This window comes from Cavia porcellus, unplaced genomic scaffold, assembly GCF_034190915.1.
Source record: "Cavia porcellus strain 051 isolate PalLab524CR breed Dunkin Hartley unplaced genomic scaffold, mCavPor4.1 scaffold_18, whole genome shotgun sequence".
NCBI classification, from domain to species: Eukaryota; Metazoa; Chordata; class Mammalia; order Rodentia; family Caviidae; genus Cavia; species Cavia porcellus.
In genome coordinates this window covers 40,048,431-40,065,912 of record NW_026947501.1, presented here as the reverse complement: position 1 = coordinate 40,065,912, position 17,482 = coordinate 40,048,431, and the positions used below count along the sequence as shown (strand labels likewise).

The window sequence follows — 17,482 nt, the reverse complement described above, 5'->3', positions numbered from 1 at the left end:
ATGAACTCAAAGGAGATTTTCATAATGAAAAGAATGTTTTTAATTAAGAAGTTGTTCAACACATTTAAAGAGGACAGAATGGGATGACTGAATCAAATTAAATCTATGCAAGATAGAAATGAACTGCCATGGAAAGAATTTGTAGTTATACCGAAGCATAACTTCTGGAAATGAAAGACACAACTGCAAGATATGCAAACAGACCACAACAATCAGAAGGCGAAATATCAAAACTTGAGGAAAGAATGATATAGTAGATGACTGGGAGATTCTCCATTCAAAAGAAACCATGACAAGTTGATTTGAGAGATCATAGAAGACTCTAAAAGTCATAAGCTAACAATTCGAGAAGACAATCAAGTACGAGAAAAAATGTAAACCTGTATGACATTTATTCCCTATAATTATTGTACAAAACTTTCCAATATAGGCAAAGAAATGTAGATCCAGATAATATGATGTTTAAAGCCCAAAGTAAACAAGACCTGAAAATTATCTCTGTACAACACTTTAAGGAAAAATCTAAGAAAATCAGAAGAAAGAAAGAATACTAAAAGACATGACAGATGTATCAAGTAACTTACAAAGAAGAATTCTATCGGAGTTTTACCACATTTGTCAGTATAAATTTTAGGCCAGGAGAGCTTGGAGGAGTGTAGAAAGTCTAAAAAAATAAAACTTTCATTGCACATTGTAATATTCTAAAAAATATATTTCCAAATTTAGGGAAACATAGAGAATTTTTGCTTTTAAGAAGTTCATGACAACTATTCCAGCACTAAAAAAAGTGAAAAATGGATCAAGGAAAAAATAAAAAAGTCAGTAACATAAAAAATATTGCAATGACAGGAAATAATATCTTTCAGCAATAACTCCCAATGTGAATGCACTTACAGATAGTATTTTAAGATCATAGACTTCAATATCAAATATTCTAGACTTGCAAAATTAACTTCAGCCAGGATAAGTTGTGCATTCCTGTGTTTTCACCACTTGAGAGGCTGAGGCGGGAGGAACCCTGCAACTTAAAAGCCAGCTTGAGATGCCAGTTGAGTTCAAGGCCAAGTTAAACTGCAGAATGTAAACGTTTCTCCAAAAAAATGCCAAAATAAATGGATAATTCATGTGAAGACTGCTCTGATACTAAATACAAAATTATATTTATCATTATAAATCAATACATTTATTAGTGTTCATATTTGAAAAGCAGAAGTGGATATTCAGAGACAAATGTCACTATGGAACCAGCACCACAGGAATGAAATGCTGCTCGCTCTGAGATTTGAGTATGGCCTCCAATCAAGAGATGAAAGGAACTCAAGATACAGAAAAGGGAAGAGATATAGTCTGTCCTACAGAACAAATGGAAAGCATCTGACAGTATCCTGATTTCAGTCCTGGAGTCTGGTGATGGATTCTGTCCAATACAACTATAAAGTAATGAATTTCTAAATTCAATGCCTTGAGTATCTAAATTATGATAAAAAAATACCAGAGTGATGAAAATGTCATGGCTGTGTTTTCCTACAGCAAAGCAGCTAGGAGACCAGGAGCTCCATTATCTTCTGCTCAGTATAGCAGACTTCCTCATACATCAGGGGGGGACACTGTCTCTCAGCAGCAGAAGGAAGTGGTCAAGCCCTGGGCCACATGGGGAGTAAGCTCCTGGGGAGGCCCTGAGAGATAGTTTATATTTGAGGTTGAATCACTGTGGGAGGAGCACTGTAATCCTGCAGACAGTAATAACCTGCCACATCTTCAGCCTGCAATCTGCTGATGGTGAGAGTGAAATCCTGCCAGACCCACTGCCACTGAACTGATCTGGGATCCCAGATCCCAGGTGGATGCCCAGTAGATGAGCAGTTTGCAACAGTGTGGTGATTTCTACTGATACAATAACAGGAAGTTCTCATTGAAATCACTGTGTAGAAGACTGGCTGGACTTGCACTGGATGGTGGCGCTCTGTCCAACAGACACTAACAATGAGCCTGGAGACTGGGTCATCACAATGCCACTGCAGACACCTATAGTAAGGAATGGTGATCATAAGCACATAAACATACCAAATTTTTCTCATATAAATAAAGCAGTTAAACATTTATAATATTCTCTTGAACAACATTTTGTATTAGCATATATTTGTGTTATTTAGAAATAGTCATTCTTTTCAACTTGTTCTTAAAGTTGTTTTCAACTGCACAAAGACGTCACTCTGAAAAGATGGAGGAAATTTTCTATTTCTCACCGCAAACTCAGAGCAACAGAGCCCGGAGGATTTGGGTCTGGGACCATCTTGCTGTCCTATATGGTGCAATGCAGGTCAGAAATCATTGCAAGGTTTTTTTGTTTTTTAATAGAATTTATGCAGCTCTATTGCAGGAGAGACCTACACAAAGCAGTCAGCAAATAAGGAGCAAATTGCAAGGGTAGTGGGCTGTGAAAGCAAGTGGTTAAATCAAGAACCAAAAATACCATAGCAGAGCATGTGTTTGAGTGACCAGAAAGAACACAGAAGTCAACTGAGAAGCTGTAATATTGCAAACCACTAGATGCCATCAAAAAAAAAGCCTTAGTTTTAAATCAAAAAATACATTTAAATGGATTTAGTTTTACATAAACCACAGGCTTGCTATCTTGTATTAACAGCTCTTATGAAATACTAAAAACCTTTTTAAAAAATACAAGAAGGAGAGGAAGGAATGAATGGAGAATTAAGGGAGAAAATGGATGAAAAAAAAGATAGAATAATGCCAAGGGACGTTAACTTCTAGGGTCAATTTTTATTCTGTTTGAAAACATATTTCTGAAATCCAAAGCTGCCTTTATCCTGAATCTACTGCAGAACGCAGGAATCACTTGGGATCCAGTTTCCAGCAAATGTATGAGTGGAGGGCTACAAGACAGGCTGAGAATTCATCTTGATTCCTGTGGACCCTGATATAACCTGAAGATCAGAATTGTGAGCCAAAGGGAAACTGCATCTCGTCCTTCAGAGAGCTAGAAACTAAAAACAAGGCTCGAAGCAAGTTGAGAAATGGAGAAAGAAAAACACAAGAACTATTTGGAAACTAATGACTGTAGATGAACAGCACCAAGGATATGTTCTCCCAAAATTACTGGTTTAAAGTTTAGCTGCATTGAAATCAGTGTAACTTCACCTTACAGATGAGGTGATCACATGAAAATGTCTCTCATGAATGGCAAGACAAGTGTAAATTCTCAAGAAAACTTACAATTACTTTTCTTTTTTTTTTTAATTTAAAATCAAGCAAAAAATAAAAATGACAAAGAATTTCAAAAAAGTAGTACAAAATTAACACTAGATAATATTTTTCACATTATTAACTTAAAAGAAGTTCTTCAGATTTTAAGATTTGTCACAAAAAAAGGATCAAGCAATCAATAAAATTACAAACTTTTTTCAGACGAACTTGCAGAGATTATAGTATATTTATATATCTTTTATATACACACTTATTTATCTGTATACCTACTGTTATGGTTTGTGTCTGGGTGTCCCTCCAAAGCTTCATGTAGTTAAGGAGACAGCTGAGTCTATCATTTGTGATTGGTGAATTCTCTAGCTCTCAGATTGGCAGTTTCATTAGGACCAGGTAACTAGCATACAATGTAAAGGAGAGAAGGAGGGGGACTTTTCTCGTTTTACCCTTTTGCTCTTGCTGTTTGCTGTTGCCATGAACAGTTGACACTCAGCCACACCACTGTGCCTTGGAGCCACTGAGATTGGCCTGAATCCTCCAAAAGCAGTAAGCTACATAAATCTCTCCTTCCCTAGTTTTGAGGGTCGTTATTTGGTTCCAGCAATGAGAGAAGAGTAAACAAGACACCTACACAAATAATTCTTTGAGATTTTTTCTTTTCTCCTTTTCCCTAAGCCACCTGTTCTTTCCTTTTGAGCATTTTGTTTCCCTTTGAAGGATGGCCATCATCAAGAATTTAGTCAATAACAAATATTGGCAGGACTGTGGGCTATTTAACCTTGGTGGGAGTGCAGACTGGTGCAATTTTTTTTTCAAGGGCAAGCAGACAACAAAGCCACAGGTTACTGACATCTCAAAAAATTAATTATGAATAAAACATAATAGAAATAAGAGAGTAAAATTTCTGTTCAGACTTTCTACTCAGAATTGTAATTATGTATTTAACAAACAATATGTAGCACACATATTGCATGCAAAGCACAGGATACTAAAAAATTTAAGAAAACATTGAGGGCACCTCAATTACTGTCACAACACAAATTACTAAACTGATCTCAAAACATTACCATTACACCAAAGCTATTATTGGCAACCAAAAACATGTTTTAATTTTTCCATTTAATCTGTTTGACTGATCCTTATGTTCTTTTAGTAGACCACTTTCTACAAAATTGTTTTGGATCCATAAAATATTTACCTTATAAATCAACTCAGTTTTCACTGTGAACTACTCAGATACTATACTATAATATGAGAGAGAAAAATAGCTTGTAATTTAAGCAAGTTTCTCAGATCCAAGGAAAAGAGTATGAAAATGAATAAATCTGTGTAAATTTAGTCTTAAAAAGTTAGTGTTTTCTTCAAATTGTGGTTTAAACTTATTATTTATATTTGTGACTAATTTAATGAGTATGTATTTATTTCATTTACTAGCACTTAATCAAATTAAGGACATATACAATAAGGTCTTAAATGTCTAGAAAATTCATGTAAACATGACTGCTTCTTTATTTAGAACACACAGACACACAAAATTAAAAATTCACATTTTATTTTAGTTTTAATCATAATTAAGGGACAAATGACAGAGTACATTTTACTTTTTCTCCCATAAGCTAAGTTGCCACAGTGCATATTGTATGTGTTGATTATCTAAGCAATCATAGAGAATGTCAATAAAATTTCCAACTGAAAAAAAACATAGGCTTACTTCTTCCAGCACTGGGCCCTGAGGTCTGCAATGAAACTCCCTGAGCAGCTCTGAACCAATATTTTTTCCTTAAAGACCACCTTGGATAGAGGCCCCATAAAATGTCATTCATAGATGCATGTTTAGAGGAATGCTAAACACTTGTCTGGTAAGTGCTCTGGTAAAGTACGGAATCTGCAATTGCTCTGTGAACTCAGAAACAGTGTTTGCCCAACATCCATGAAAAGAATGAGTATGCAGAGAAAGAATTTTTCTATGTTTTTCAGAAAAGTGAAGTGAAGGCAAAGGTATCCCTTGTTCTTCTGTGCAATGATCTCCAGGAAACTGTTCCCGTCGATGTATTTTGACAAATCTGATATGGAGAGAAAGTGAGGAGAATGACAGGATACTCATCAGTGCATAAAAACCAATTGCTGGACGTTCCATATGCTCTTAACTGAGGAATAATTCTCTGCGGGTGAAAAAGATAGAACTTTTGCCCCTGCCAAGCTCCTTTAACATGAGTGCCCCTTTTAGTGTGTAATCACAAGGTCCAGGCAAGGACTGTACCCAGCATGTTTCTAACAGGCTTCTAATGCTCTTGGTAACAGCAGTTACCAGAAACTGTTTGCTAGTTCCATATCATAATATTAATAATACAAGACTCAGAAGATCAGTACTTATGAGGGAAGAGCTGCATTTTTGTCTTCCTAGGCAGGGAAGAGTCCAAGTAGTGTGGGCTCTCTGCTCCCACAGCCTGATCTGCACACACACCAATAGGCTGGACTTGGGAACCACCTTTAGGGGCAGGGCTGGGTGAACTGTAACTCCCTTAGGAATCCCATTACCACAGTGAGTGCCTTCTCCCTGCTGTTGCAAAAAATGTGGGCATTTTTCCAGTTGTTATTCTTCCAAATATGGAAAAAAGTTGTAACTCACTTGGTTCACATAACAGCCCTCCTAACCATCTCTTACCTCTTTCCACATCCTTGCACCCACAAGGAATTTGCATAGTATCTTCCAGGGAAGTTCTTTCCTTGTGAGTTTGAAACAATGACTGACCACTCACTTTGCTGGACTGATCAGGATGCTTCAGTTTACTTCTCCGAGTGAGGCTCTCTGCTCAGCTTCTGGGCTGCCAACACTGTAGACATCCGGTAAGAACAGGGACAGATAAAGAAGGAGAATCATGCGAAAGGGTGAGCACTGGGGATCCACTGTTGCCCATGTCTGCTCCATTCATGTATGAGGGCTGCATGTCTTCTCCTTCAGGACAAGCATGTGATATTTAGATCAGTGACAGTGACGGAGATGTCAGAAAGACCATAACCTTGGCATCTTGTGAAGTGTTGACATCAAAATCAGGGACTGTTACCTGCAAGAAATTATAGAGGGCCCTTTCTGGTTAAAAAGCTGTCACCAACTTCAACACTAAATATTTTCCCTTTAAATATTAAAATAAAAATTTAGTTTGAAATATATAGAAAAAGAGTAAGATTTTAAAATGCACTCATGCTTGTCCTTCATTATTTTGGGATACACCTGGAATAGTGTGATGACCCAGAATCTACTCTCCCAGCAAATCACCACTGAATACCAGAATTCCTTCCCCTGCAGGTTGTATCTGAGCCTCTTACTCAGGGGTCAAAGCATCTTTGTGCCTTACACACAAGCCAGGCTACCCTCCACCTATAGGATTTATAAGAATATTTGCCTTTAGGGACTCAGGTTCAATGGCAGCAGGTAAGGTACAGATTTCACATGCAGAATAAGACAGGTGGAAGTTGAGGATGTTGGAATTTTGTTACTGTGTACAAGGTGCCATACCAGTGCCCTCTGTGCTGCTTGTTTAAGAAACAGCACAGACATTTGTCTGAGGCTGTGTAAGAGAAACAGGATGATGCGCTGAGAGCAAAAAATGTAACTAAGGTCTGTATCCCGGTGCCTCAGGTACTTATCAAGCACAATCCCCTGATGACCTTGTCACTTAAAAAGACTTTGTAGGACAATTATGGCAAAAAAGAGGTGATCCATTGTCTTCAGAGTCAGTAGAGAAGACTGAGTGGGGAATAATCCTTAAGTAACAAGTACCCGTGCTCTGATGAAGACTGAATAGAAACAGGAATGTAGAGAGGATGACTTCCTTGCAAATTCCTGAGATTTTATTAAAGTTGGAACATAAATAAGATCACAACATGAAAAATGACTTTAAGTAATTAAGAAAAAATATGTCAAAGACCTGTAATATTTATATTCATATTTATACTTTACTCTGTCTTAATACATAACCAGCCATTCTTCTGAGTTTTACCTCCAAGAGAGCAACAAACATCTCAGAGTAAACGGTCCCATACTTTTAAAGGGAAGAGTCAAAGTAGCTACATTGAAATATACAAGAATTTTCTATTTTGTAAAAATGATTGTGCTCACTAAAATCTAGATACCTAGCGAAACACCAGGGAGTTATCAGAGGCTCCTGACTCACTGGTGCCCAGATGAACAGCCATCACCCCCTGCCCTCTTGTCCTGACACTCCTCCCACCTGCAGACACAGCCACTGAGCAAACTGCCCAAGATCAGGGAGGGCACTATGCCTTGTGCAAGCCAGAGAATCACAAAGACAGCAGTGACAGAGGTAGGACCAGTGTGTTCCTTAGAACAGAGACAAAGGGCACCATCTTGCTTAGGAACCCATAAGCAGGCATAAAGAAATCTGTGAAACACAACTTCGGGGATTTGCAGTGGCTGTGACATATGGGTTGCTGAGGTGGAGGGCTCACTACAAAGCCCTGGGGACCAAGCACTCTGCCATGTCCCCCAGGGCACCTGAGCTCTGTACCTGTGACAGTTTTTCCAGCACCCCTCACTGCTACTAAATTACTTGCACAAGGTATCTCTTCTGCAAAGCACTAAGTAGCACTAAATTTACAGGGTTGATGAAGACTACAAAGCTTGAACAACCTGGTTGGCAAACAGTAGGAGTGGATAAAACAATCCACAAAAGTGCCTATAGAGATTACTTCCTGTCAATCCACAAAACCATTCATTTCCTGACCAAATTTAAAGCCAGCAAGAAGGAGTAGGGGAACTGAGAAAAGTCATCAGAATGGCACATGGGAGCGGAGTTATCACTTCCTGCCTGCCCATAGGGGACCAGTGAGGCTGCCAGCCATGGGGACAGGCGGAGTAGGACTTGGACACAGAGCACAGGAAGCTGAGCAAGGTAAATTGAGTGGAACAAACAGCAGAGCCTGCAGCAGAATCCCTGCTGGGAACCTGTTTGCTACCTGAGAGTGAGACAAACAATGGTGACCTGCCTGAGTTCTGAGGTCAGCAAAGGCTCTCTCCTGGAAGTGGAGCCTTTACAGGTTTTTCCTGTGTGTGTGTGTGTGTGTGTGTGTGTGTGTGTGTGTGTGTGTGTGTGTTCTATGTTTTGGGTTTTTTTTTTTTAATTGGTTGAATGCCAGTTCTTTGTATGTTTAGTTTCCTGTTTTACTTATGTGTACAAATGTTCATATGCTGCTACTAAAGCATTCCATGTGGTGACTCACATGTGCCACTACACAGGGTATTCTGGATGTTATCTGGACTTGACTTTTGGTTCAGTGGTTGGACACTCTCTCCCAATCTCTTTTCTAACCTTCCATCTTTAATCTCATCCTCTCCTTACCTGAATTATTTTCCCCCTTATACCTTCTCCTGTCTGACAGCTCTTCCATTTTCTATTTTCTTTTTTTTTTTTTTTTTTTTTTTTTTGGTGTTTTTCTTTTTTATCGGTACCAGGGATCAAACTCAACTGCCGGGTTGCAAGGCAGGCGCTTATGCCGCTGAGCTAAATCCCCAGCCACACATCTTCTATTTAATACTTGTTTTTACCTGTCCTTTTCTACCCATTCCTCTCTTGTATAGTAATCGAAGTTTAATAGTATTGTAACAGAACTCATTTGGACCCTCCACACCAAGAGTTGTTTTATTGTGCTGCTAAAATAGTGTATCTTTGGTTATCAGTTGTGCTGCATTTCCCTGTTTCCTCCTTCAGGATCCGTTGGATCTCACTCCCCTTCTCTTACCTCCTGGTCCCCCCACTTGCACAATCTCACACTACCCTTCCCCTCTCCATTCTTTTTTAAATATATGAAAGCTTCTATTAAAACTTAACCTTTCTGTTTCTTTTCTAGTTTACAGTGTATGTGAGGGTAATACGCTTATTAAAAACTGTAAATGAGGTTTAAATGTTGTTTTATACGATGTTTTACAATGATCTGTCAAGTTCTCCACGAAAAGGTTTTGTATTGTCCTTTAATGTAGGTTTTTTCAAGTTTATGAATTGGGCAGAAAGAATACCTAAAGATTTTACTAATTTTCCACATACAAAACACTCCTTTTCCCCCCTTTTTTCCTTCTCTCACACATATTCTGTCCAACCCTGTTCCCCACTCCACCTATTTATGCACGGAAATATCATATCATCAAAAAATGATGTTCGGGGGCTCGGGATTTAGCTCAGTGGCATGAGAGCCTGCCTTGCAAGCAGGCAGTCGTGAGTTCGATCCCCAGTACCGATTAAAAATAAATAAATAAATGATGTTCTTTCTTCTGATGCATTTTCTTTCTTTCACGTCTCCTGTTTTTCTAATTTTTTCTCCTAGGATTTACTTTTAAATCCTTTTTTTAACCTACGTCTTAGAGCCTTTTGTCTGTTCTTTTTAAATTTTGCATTTTTGCTTTATTGACAAAGTAGAAAACGAATTAAACTAGCTCTATGTCACATACCTACATATGACTGGTTTTTTGCAGGTAGATATTAACAGTACCTGTACTCTGCTTGTATTTCAGGGCTAGGGATCCTAGGCAGGAAGTCTTTCTAGCCCAAGTAACCTACAGCACTCAACATAATAGCACAGGAATAATGAGAAGTAAGTCAGTAACATGCCCCAGACTTTCATAACGCCACAGAAGGTGACAGCCAGGTAAGTGGAGTAACTGTTCAGTAAAGACCTCAGAAGTCAAATGATAAAACATTTGAAGATATCAAGGAAGCAAATGCATAAAATGTTCATCAAACTCAAAAAGAATTTAAATAAGTACAGCAATGGTTTTAACTAATAAGATGTTTGAAATGTTTAAATAAAACACAAACAGTTCAGTGAATTCATATGCAAAATATGGCAGAATGCCCTAGGAAAGAATTTCTGGTTAGATAAAAGAATAAAGTCCTGGAAATGAAAAGTGTAATGGAAAGCCATACCAGCAGCCATAACCAATTGGAAGACAAAATATCAAACCTTGAGGACCAGAATGATGTGGTAGATAACACAGTAATGTTCTTGTAACCAAATAAATCATGACAAGTTAATGTGAGGCTCATAGATGATTCTGAAAGACCTAACCTAAGCATTTCAGAAGACAATGAAGGCCTGGAAAAGAGAAAAAAGTTTATTCCCCGACATTATTGCAGAAATTTTTCAAATCTAGGCCTTGAAATGGAGAGCTAGATAATAAGGAATTTAAGACTTCAAATAGATATGCCCAGAAAGGAATCTCACCACAATATATTACAGAAATATTCCAGAAAACCAGAACAAAGAAAGAATACTAAAAGTTATGAGAGATACATCAAGTAATTTATTAAGAAAAATCTTTCAAAGTAACAGCAGTTTTAGACCAGAAGAGTGTGGAGAAGTATATCAAGTTAATAGAAAATTTAAAAAAAAAAAAACCCTTTTAATTGCATTATAATATTCTGCAAAATATCTTTACAAATTTAGGGAAAAATAAAGAATATTCATGACAAAAAGCCCTTTAAACAGTTAAATTGATGACCACCAAACCTGCACTACAATAGTAAGAAGTTAAACAAAAGTAAGAAATGGAAGAATCAGCAAGAGAAAAATAACACAATGACAAGAACTACTCAATATCTTTTAGTAATAACTCACAATCAAAATGCCTTTAAGAATAATAGTTCCTGAATCACAGACCACAAAGTAGAAAATCATGGACACGTGAAACTAAATTCAGCCAGTAATGGTTTCACATGCCTGTCACCATATCACTTGATAGGCTGAGGCAGGAGGATGAAACTCCAAGGCAAGCATGGGTTACAAAGTGAGTTAAAGCCATCCTGAATTGCAGAGCAAAAACCTATTCTAAAAGTGCCAACAAAAGCATCATTTATTCAAGAATGAAAGAAAACAGAGGAAATCACAAATAATAAAAAGCTTTAACCAGAGTTCATATTTGGGAGTTGGAAAAATACTAAACAAATGAATTACAAACAGCATTATGTAAAAAAGTGAGGGAAACAAAAAAAATCAACCATATAAAATTGGCATCTCACTGTATTTTACATGCAATCAAAATTGTTCAACTGATCTTGAAAATTTATCATCAATAAACTAATATTATTCACAACAGGTGTATTTTGATTTCATTAATAAGAGCTTCCCATTTATTTTGTTTTCAATAAATGAATTACTGCAAATTTTTATAGTCCAACTCAAATTTTAAAAAAGATTGCTTGAATACTTCAGATAAGAAGCCAAACTGTACAGGGATTCAGGGACGCCTCCATTTCCAAGGGCAAGTGTATGATAGCTGCCTAAATGTGCCCAAAATATTTTCCATTATGTCCTCATAGCTTCACATTTCTGGTTTTTATTTGTCTTTTTCGTTTTTATCAGTACCAGGGATCGAACTCACAACTGCCTAGTTGCAAGGCAGGCGCTTATGCCGCTGAGCTAAATCCCCAGCCCCCAGCCTCACATTTCTGAGAGACTTTGGAATCTTACTCTGGGACTGTTTCAATGAACTCAACCTTATTTGTTTTCAAATTACTTGCTACAATTAACTCAGGTTAGACAGATGAAAAATACACCCTTACAATTCCCAAAACAAAGGAAGGGGAATTAAAAGGAATTAAGATATGCTATGTACATGCACCTGCCCATCACAATGACTGCAGGCAGAATGAGCTGCAAACATATGCTAATAAAATTCATAAAAAATTTAAAAGGAACAAGTAAATCCAGAAGTGCCAAGTAAGTAATCACAGGAACTTTTGCAAGTTTTTACAAAAAACATAAACACTCAGAAGACAAGGTCATTTGAGCCACATGACACAGACCTGGATTCCTGGGACCCTGGAAGGCCTCCTAGGATCATCCTGATTGAATCCAGTCATTCACTGAAACTACTCATAAACATAACAAATGGCTAGTTGGGCCTAATATACTCACATAGAGACTCCTCCTTTACAATGAGGAGCACAGCTGCACAATGCCTAGCAAATGACAAACTACTTGTGATCAGGATTGTAATGATCATTAAGAAAAGAGTAGTTTAAAATTATACCTCATTCCTTCTTTATAGGGATTCAGGAGAGTTCTTACCTTAAGAAATATTTTGATTAATTTGATGTATATGTGTGCCTACATACAGAGATACTCATTTATATGTGAATATGTATACTGATATACAAGAAAGAATGTATCAGAATTCATAGTTGAATGTACATGATTTGATGTCTTTATGGACTTAAATATGAGAGATTATTCTCAAATTTTGAAAACACCAAGAATTTCATATTCATGATATAAAGTACAATTTTTCAGATTGCCTTTCATAATAGCATCAGTTATGTTGCCTGCCACACCAAGATTGAAGTTCCAGGACTGCACATCTTCCACCAGTACCTCACAGAAATGAAGCTGTGAAGAATCTGATCTTTCATCCATCCTACCATGTTCATACTATGAGTAGGAAACAGGCTCACATTGTTAAAGTTCATTTGCGTGGTTCATGAAACTGAATCCCAAGCTCTCCTGCCATCCTTTGAACCCATCCTCCATTCTGTACATTATAGGCACTTCACAGATGAGCCCTGAAGTTTTAACATGATCAAGGGAGGATACACTTGTCAATGGGTCCATTCATTCCACCTGGTGAGAAATACACAGTGCAAACACAAAACAAAGTAATATGTTAACAGGATATTGCCACAAGATAAAACATTTCTTATTGACATTTCTTTGTTCATTATATGCTCTTTAAATACTAAAGTTCTGATGTTTTTCAAACAGGCAATTTTCAGACTAATTTAAACTTTTAAAATATTTCATTAAATGTTATTATCTGAATTAACAACATTGGTGTACCTCAAATTTTACACCCACCTCATAGGTCTTCTTTCTCTCACCTTAACCTTCCTGAGATCTCAGGGACTCCAGGAAGATGAATGAGTTTTAGATACCTGACATTTGGTCATCACTGTAAAGAGGAGGCCAACAGTCTGAAACTTGCAATTCATATGTGAAGGCACAGGACTTCCACTTACAAGAGGTGTGAGAGATTCTCATGATCAAAGTTGTGCCCCTGCAAAAGCCACATTCCTGAGAGAAAGAACACATGCCAGAGCCAGAGTCATAATAGGGATAGCATCTTAGCATAGCTTGGAAGGCTTGATGGCAGGAAGATGGGTGATAAGGAGCAGGAGGCTTTAAGGGGGAGAAGAACTCAACAAGTTCAGAGAAAAAAAGGCAGAGCAGATAGAGGGTATAGGGAGAGGTCAAAACTCACCACACATGTATCATCCACAAAGCCCGGGAAAAACTACATTCTGGAGCTGCAAGCATAGCATAATGCTGTAGGTTTTGCTACCTACCATGTGAAGGTCCTGGATGAACCTAAACAGAACAGTAGAAAGCAAAGGAAACAAGAGAGAGGAAAAGGGATTTGAGAGAATTGGAAGGAAGAGAATGGGATGGAAATAGAGGGGATCAGATTGGAAAAAAGGGAGGGAAGGAAAAGAAAGAAAAGAATAGAAAAGAAAAGAAAAGAAAAGGGATAGGAAAGGAAGAAGAAAGGAAAGGGAAACAAGGATTGGCAGGGAAGGGAAGGAGGAGAAAGGGGGAGGGGAACGGAAGAGAAAGAAAGGGAGGGCAAGGGAGGAAAGGGAAGGGAAAAGAGGGGAGAGGAGGGCAGAAGGGAAAGCAAAGCAAAGCAAAGCAAAGGAAATGCATGTCGGTCTTCATCCAGACCGGTCTCTTCTGAACCTTCTGGATGCACATCTAGATACCAGTTTTCAGTGTTACAAAACAACATTGCAAATACGTCATACAAGAACAGGAGGCACAGATAGATGCTGAGGGAAGACACTGAGTTTCAAAGCATCATGAGAAACCTGTGAAGAGTGACAGCAAGGGAGTAATATGATTATTTTTTGCTTTTGATTTTTTTTTCCTTTTTATACATTACTCTGGTTTCTGTATGAAGCAGAATCAGCCCTTGCCTAGGAATTTGTTTCCATGCATGTAGATCTAATAAGAAAAATCAGTACTTATCATGCACTGATTACATACCCAGCTACTATCCTGAGTAATTAATATATAGCATTTTATTATCCCTTAACAAAACATCATAAAAGCTATTAATATGCTCTTGCTCCAAATGAAAAGATGAAAATTGGGAAATGTTAAATAATTTACCTACATTCATACAATTTTAATCAATTCATTATAAGACTTTGCTCATGTCTCAGGGATTAGCTCCTACTCACCATGCCATACTTTCTGCTAATGCCAGAGAAAGGGCTATTCAGACAATGCATCCATCCTGCTAAAGGACAGTTACGTTTCCAGTTGCAAACAGAGATGTTGGCATATGTGATGATATTAGCATGACTCCATTCTGATCTAAATAACATCAAAATGCTCAAGAGTTCTAAAGCACAAGGTGATCCCATGATGCTGGAGAATTCTGTAACCACTGAGCGAATTATACACCCAAGTCCCAAACCACACACCAGCCTGACCACCTGAATGTCTGAGGATAGTAATCACTTCTACAAGAAAGAGCTGTGTGAATTTAGAATTTGTAGTTTCTAACTCCCTAAATGTTTACAGTATTATCCAACTCAGTATTTACTTCAGAGAGACATAACCACTTACATTCATACTAAGAAAATACTTAGTTACTCTTGGGAACCCACATGAAATATTCATAAATTCACACACTAAGATCTTTCTGTTCAACTCCAAGCATCTATGAAATGGATGCCATGCTCTACTGCAAATATTTTTTTTTTATTTTTCAGTAAAGTTTACAGAGGTACAAGTTACATAGGCTGCAATCTACCCATTCTGTGTATATTCATAAGATGTTTTCAGAAAAGTACAGTGATGTATCTAAACCCATATTTTGGTTAAAGAACGGGTCCAGAACCCCTGATACTTTGCGGGTTCCCATAAGCCCTTTTTCCTCAGCTTCTCTCATCCCAAACAGATGTGAGCTGCACATCCTCCTGCATGTGGATGAAGGATGCAGATTTTCCAGATTATCTGTGTCCACATTTCCTTTAATGGATATTGCCTATTTCTAGTGCTCAAATTCATATGTATTCTCAGTAGATAATAAGGCCTTGGAAGAAAACCACTGTATTGGGGGCTTGGGATTTAGCTCAGCAGCCTAAGTGCCTGCCTTGCAAGACCATGGTCGTTAGGTAGATCTCTGGTAGTGATAAAAAAAAATTAAAAAAAAAGAAAGAAAACCACTATATTTTCCATCACACAACAGCCAGTGTTCTTCACGGACAACACAGTACATTCGTGCTTCTGTTGTTGTCATAACTAGACCAAGGAAGTCAGGAAATAACTATTTCAGCCTGTATTTGCAGCACTCAGTATACTGAAGCAGGAGGATCACAGTAAGTTTGAGGCCAGTCTGAGAAACCTAGTGATCAAAACCAGCCTGGACTACATTGCAAGACCAAACAAAACAAATAAACAAACAAACAAATCACATTTAATGATAGAGCCTGAACGTGCTTGAGGAATCTCAAACAATTATAAATGATATATGAGACTCTTGCTCTCTCCTATATCGCTATGAGAAACCTAGATGCTCAATTCCTATTTAAAGTGAACACACTAATGAGACTAGTGAGCACCTTGTTTTCAAGGAGGCACAACGTTCTCCATGACCAAACGAAGAATTTTATTAGTTAATACAAACTGTGAAGACTGAAGAGCATGTGCTATTAAATAGAAACTTAAATTCATCATTGGAGGTAAGCACATTTTCTGGTTTACAGTTGAAGCAGAAAAGGATATTCAGTGAAAAATGTCACTATGGACAACTTTCAGAGAAATGAAATGCTGTTCACTCTGCAGATGAAGGAAAAGACCACCAGTCAAGGAATGAAAGGAACTCAAGGTACAGGAAAGGGCAGAGATAGATTCTGTCTTACAGTCTGTAAATGAAAAGTACCTTACAATATGTTTATTTCAGTTCTTGAATCTGGTATTCGATTTTTGTCCTATGCAAGTATAGCTAATGAATTTCTCATTTCAAAAATTTGAGTTTGTTAATTATAATAAAACAATACAAAACTAATACACATAGCTTGGCTGTATTTTCATATAGCAAAATACTTCAGAGACAAAGAGCCCTTTAACTTCTGCTCAGCTCTTCAGACTTCCTCATCCATCAGGCAGACACAGTCTCTCAGGCAGCAGGAGGAAATGTTCAAGCCCTGGGTCACACAGGGAGCAAGCAGGTGGGGAGACCTTGGCAGGAAGTTTATGTTCGAGGCTGAATCACTGTGGGAGGAGCACTAATACCCTGCCAACAGTAATAACTCGCCACATCTTCAGCCTGTGCGCCGCTGATGGTGAGAGTGAAATCCGTGCCAGACCCACTGCCACTGAACCGCTCTGGGATTCCAGATGCTCGGGTGGATGCCCAGTAGATCAGCAGTTTGGGGGATTGTCCTGGTTTCTGCTGGTACCAGCTTAAAAGATTCTTGTTGTTACCACTGTATAAAAGACTCTGACTGGACTGACACCTAATGGTGGCGCTCTCTCCAGGAGACACAATCAGGGAGGCTGGAGACTGGGTCATCACAATGTCACCACAGACACCTGCAATCAGAAATGCATAGTAATTACACACACACACACACACACACACACACACACACACACAGGCTTTATCTTATAAATATTAAAATACCGCATTTAAAAGCTGACACTAATAAGATTGCCAATTAGTATTCACTTGGTTCTTATTATTTCTCATTGCATTTTAAAAGTATAACTTTAAGTCTACAAAGATACAACTCTTAATGATTTTGGAGCTGTTCAATTTCTCACCAGAGACACAGAGCAACAGGCCCGTGAAGACCTGGATCCTTGACCTCATTTTGTTGCCCCTGACTCCCCGATGGAGCACAGACCTCCTTGCAAAGCCTTGTTTATAAAGTCTGAGAAGTTGAGCTGGCCCTGGAGGAGCCTATGAAAATTCATCTGTAAATAGGGAAGCAAATTGCATGGGCAGTGAACTATGAAAGGAACTATTTAAATCAAGATCCAAAAATAGTTTCACGGAAAATATAAGGAGGTGACAACAAAAACACAGTAGTCACTTCAGAAACTCTGAGATCATTTTAGAAACTGTAAAATTGCATATCACTATATGGCCTAGGACTGTGATCATGAACAAACACAGATTTAAAAAGATTGTGCATATTACAGGAACAATAGGCTGGCTGCTTCACATCAACACACTGAATTA

General features: G+C 38.0%; 1 gene segment (V, D, J or C); it reads right to left on the bottom strand.

The window, feature by feature from the left end:
• Positions 1-15,885: 15,885 nt before the first annotated feature.
• Positions 15,886-17,215, bottom strand: LOC134470295 (immunoglobulin kappa variable 4-1-like). The segment is given in 2 exon segments: positions 15,886-16,830; positions 17,062-17,215. Coding segments are annotated over 2 exon segments (390 nt in total).
• Between the last annotated feature and the right edge of the window lie 267 nt (positions 17,216-17,482).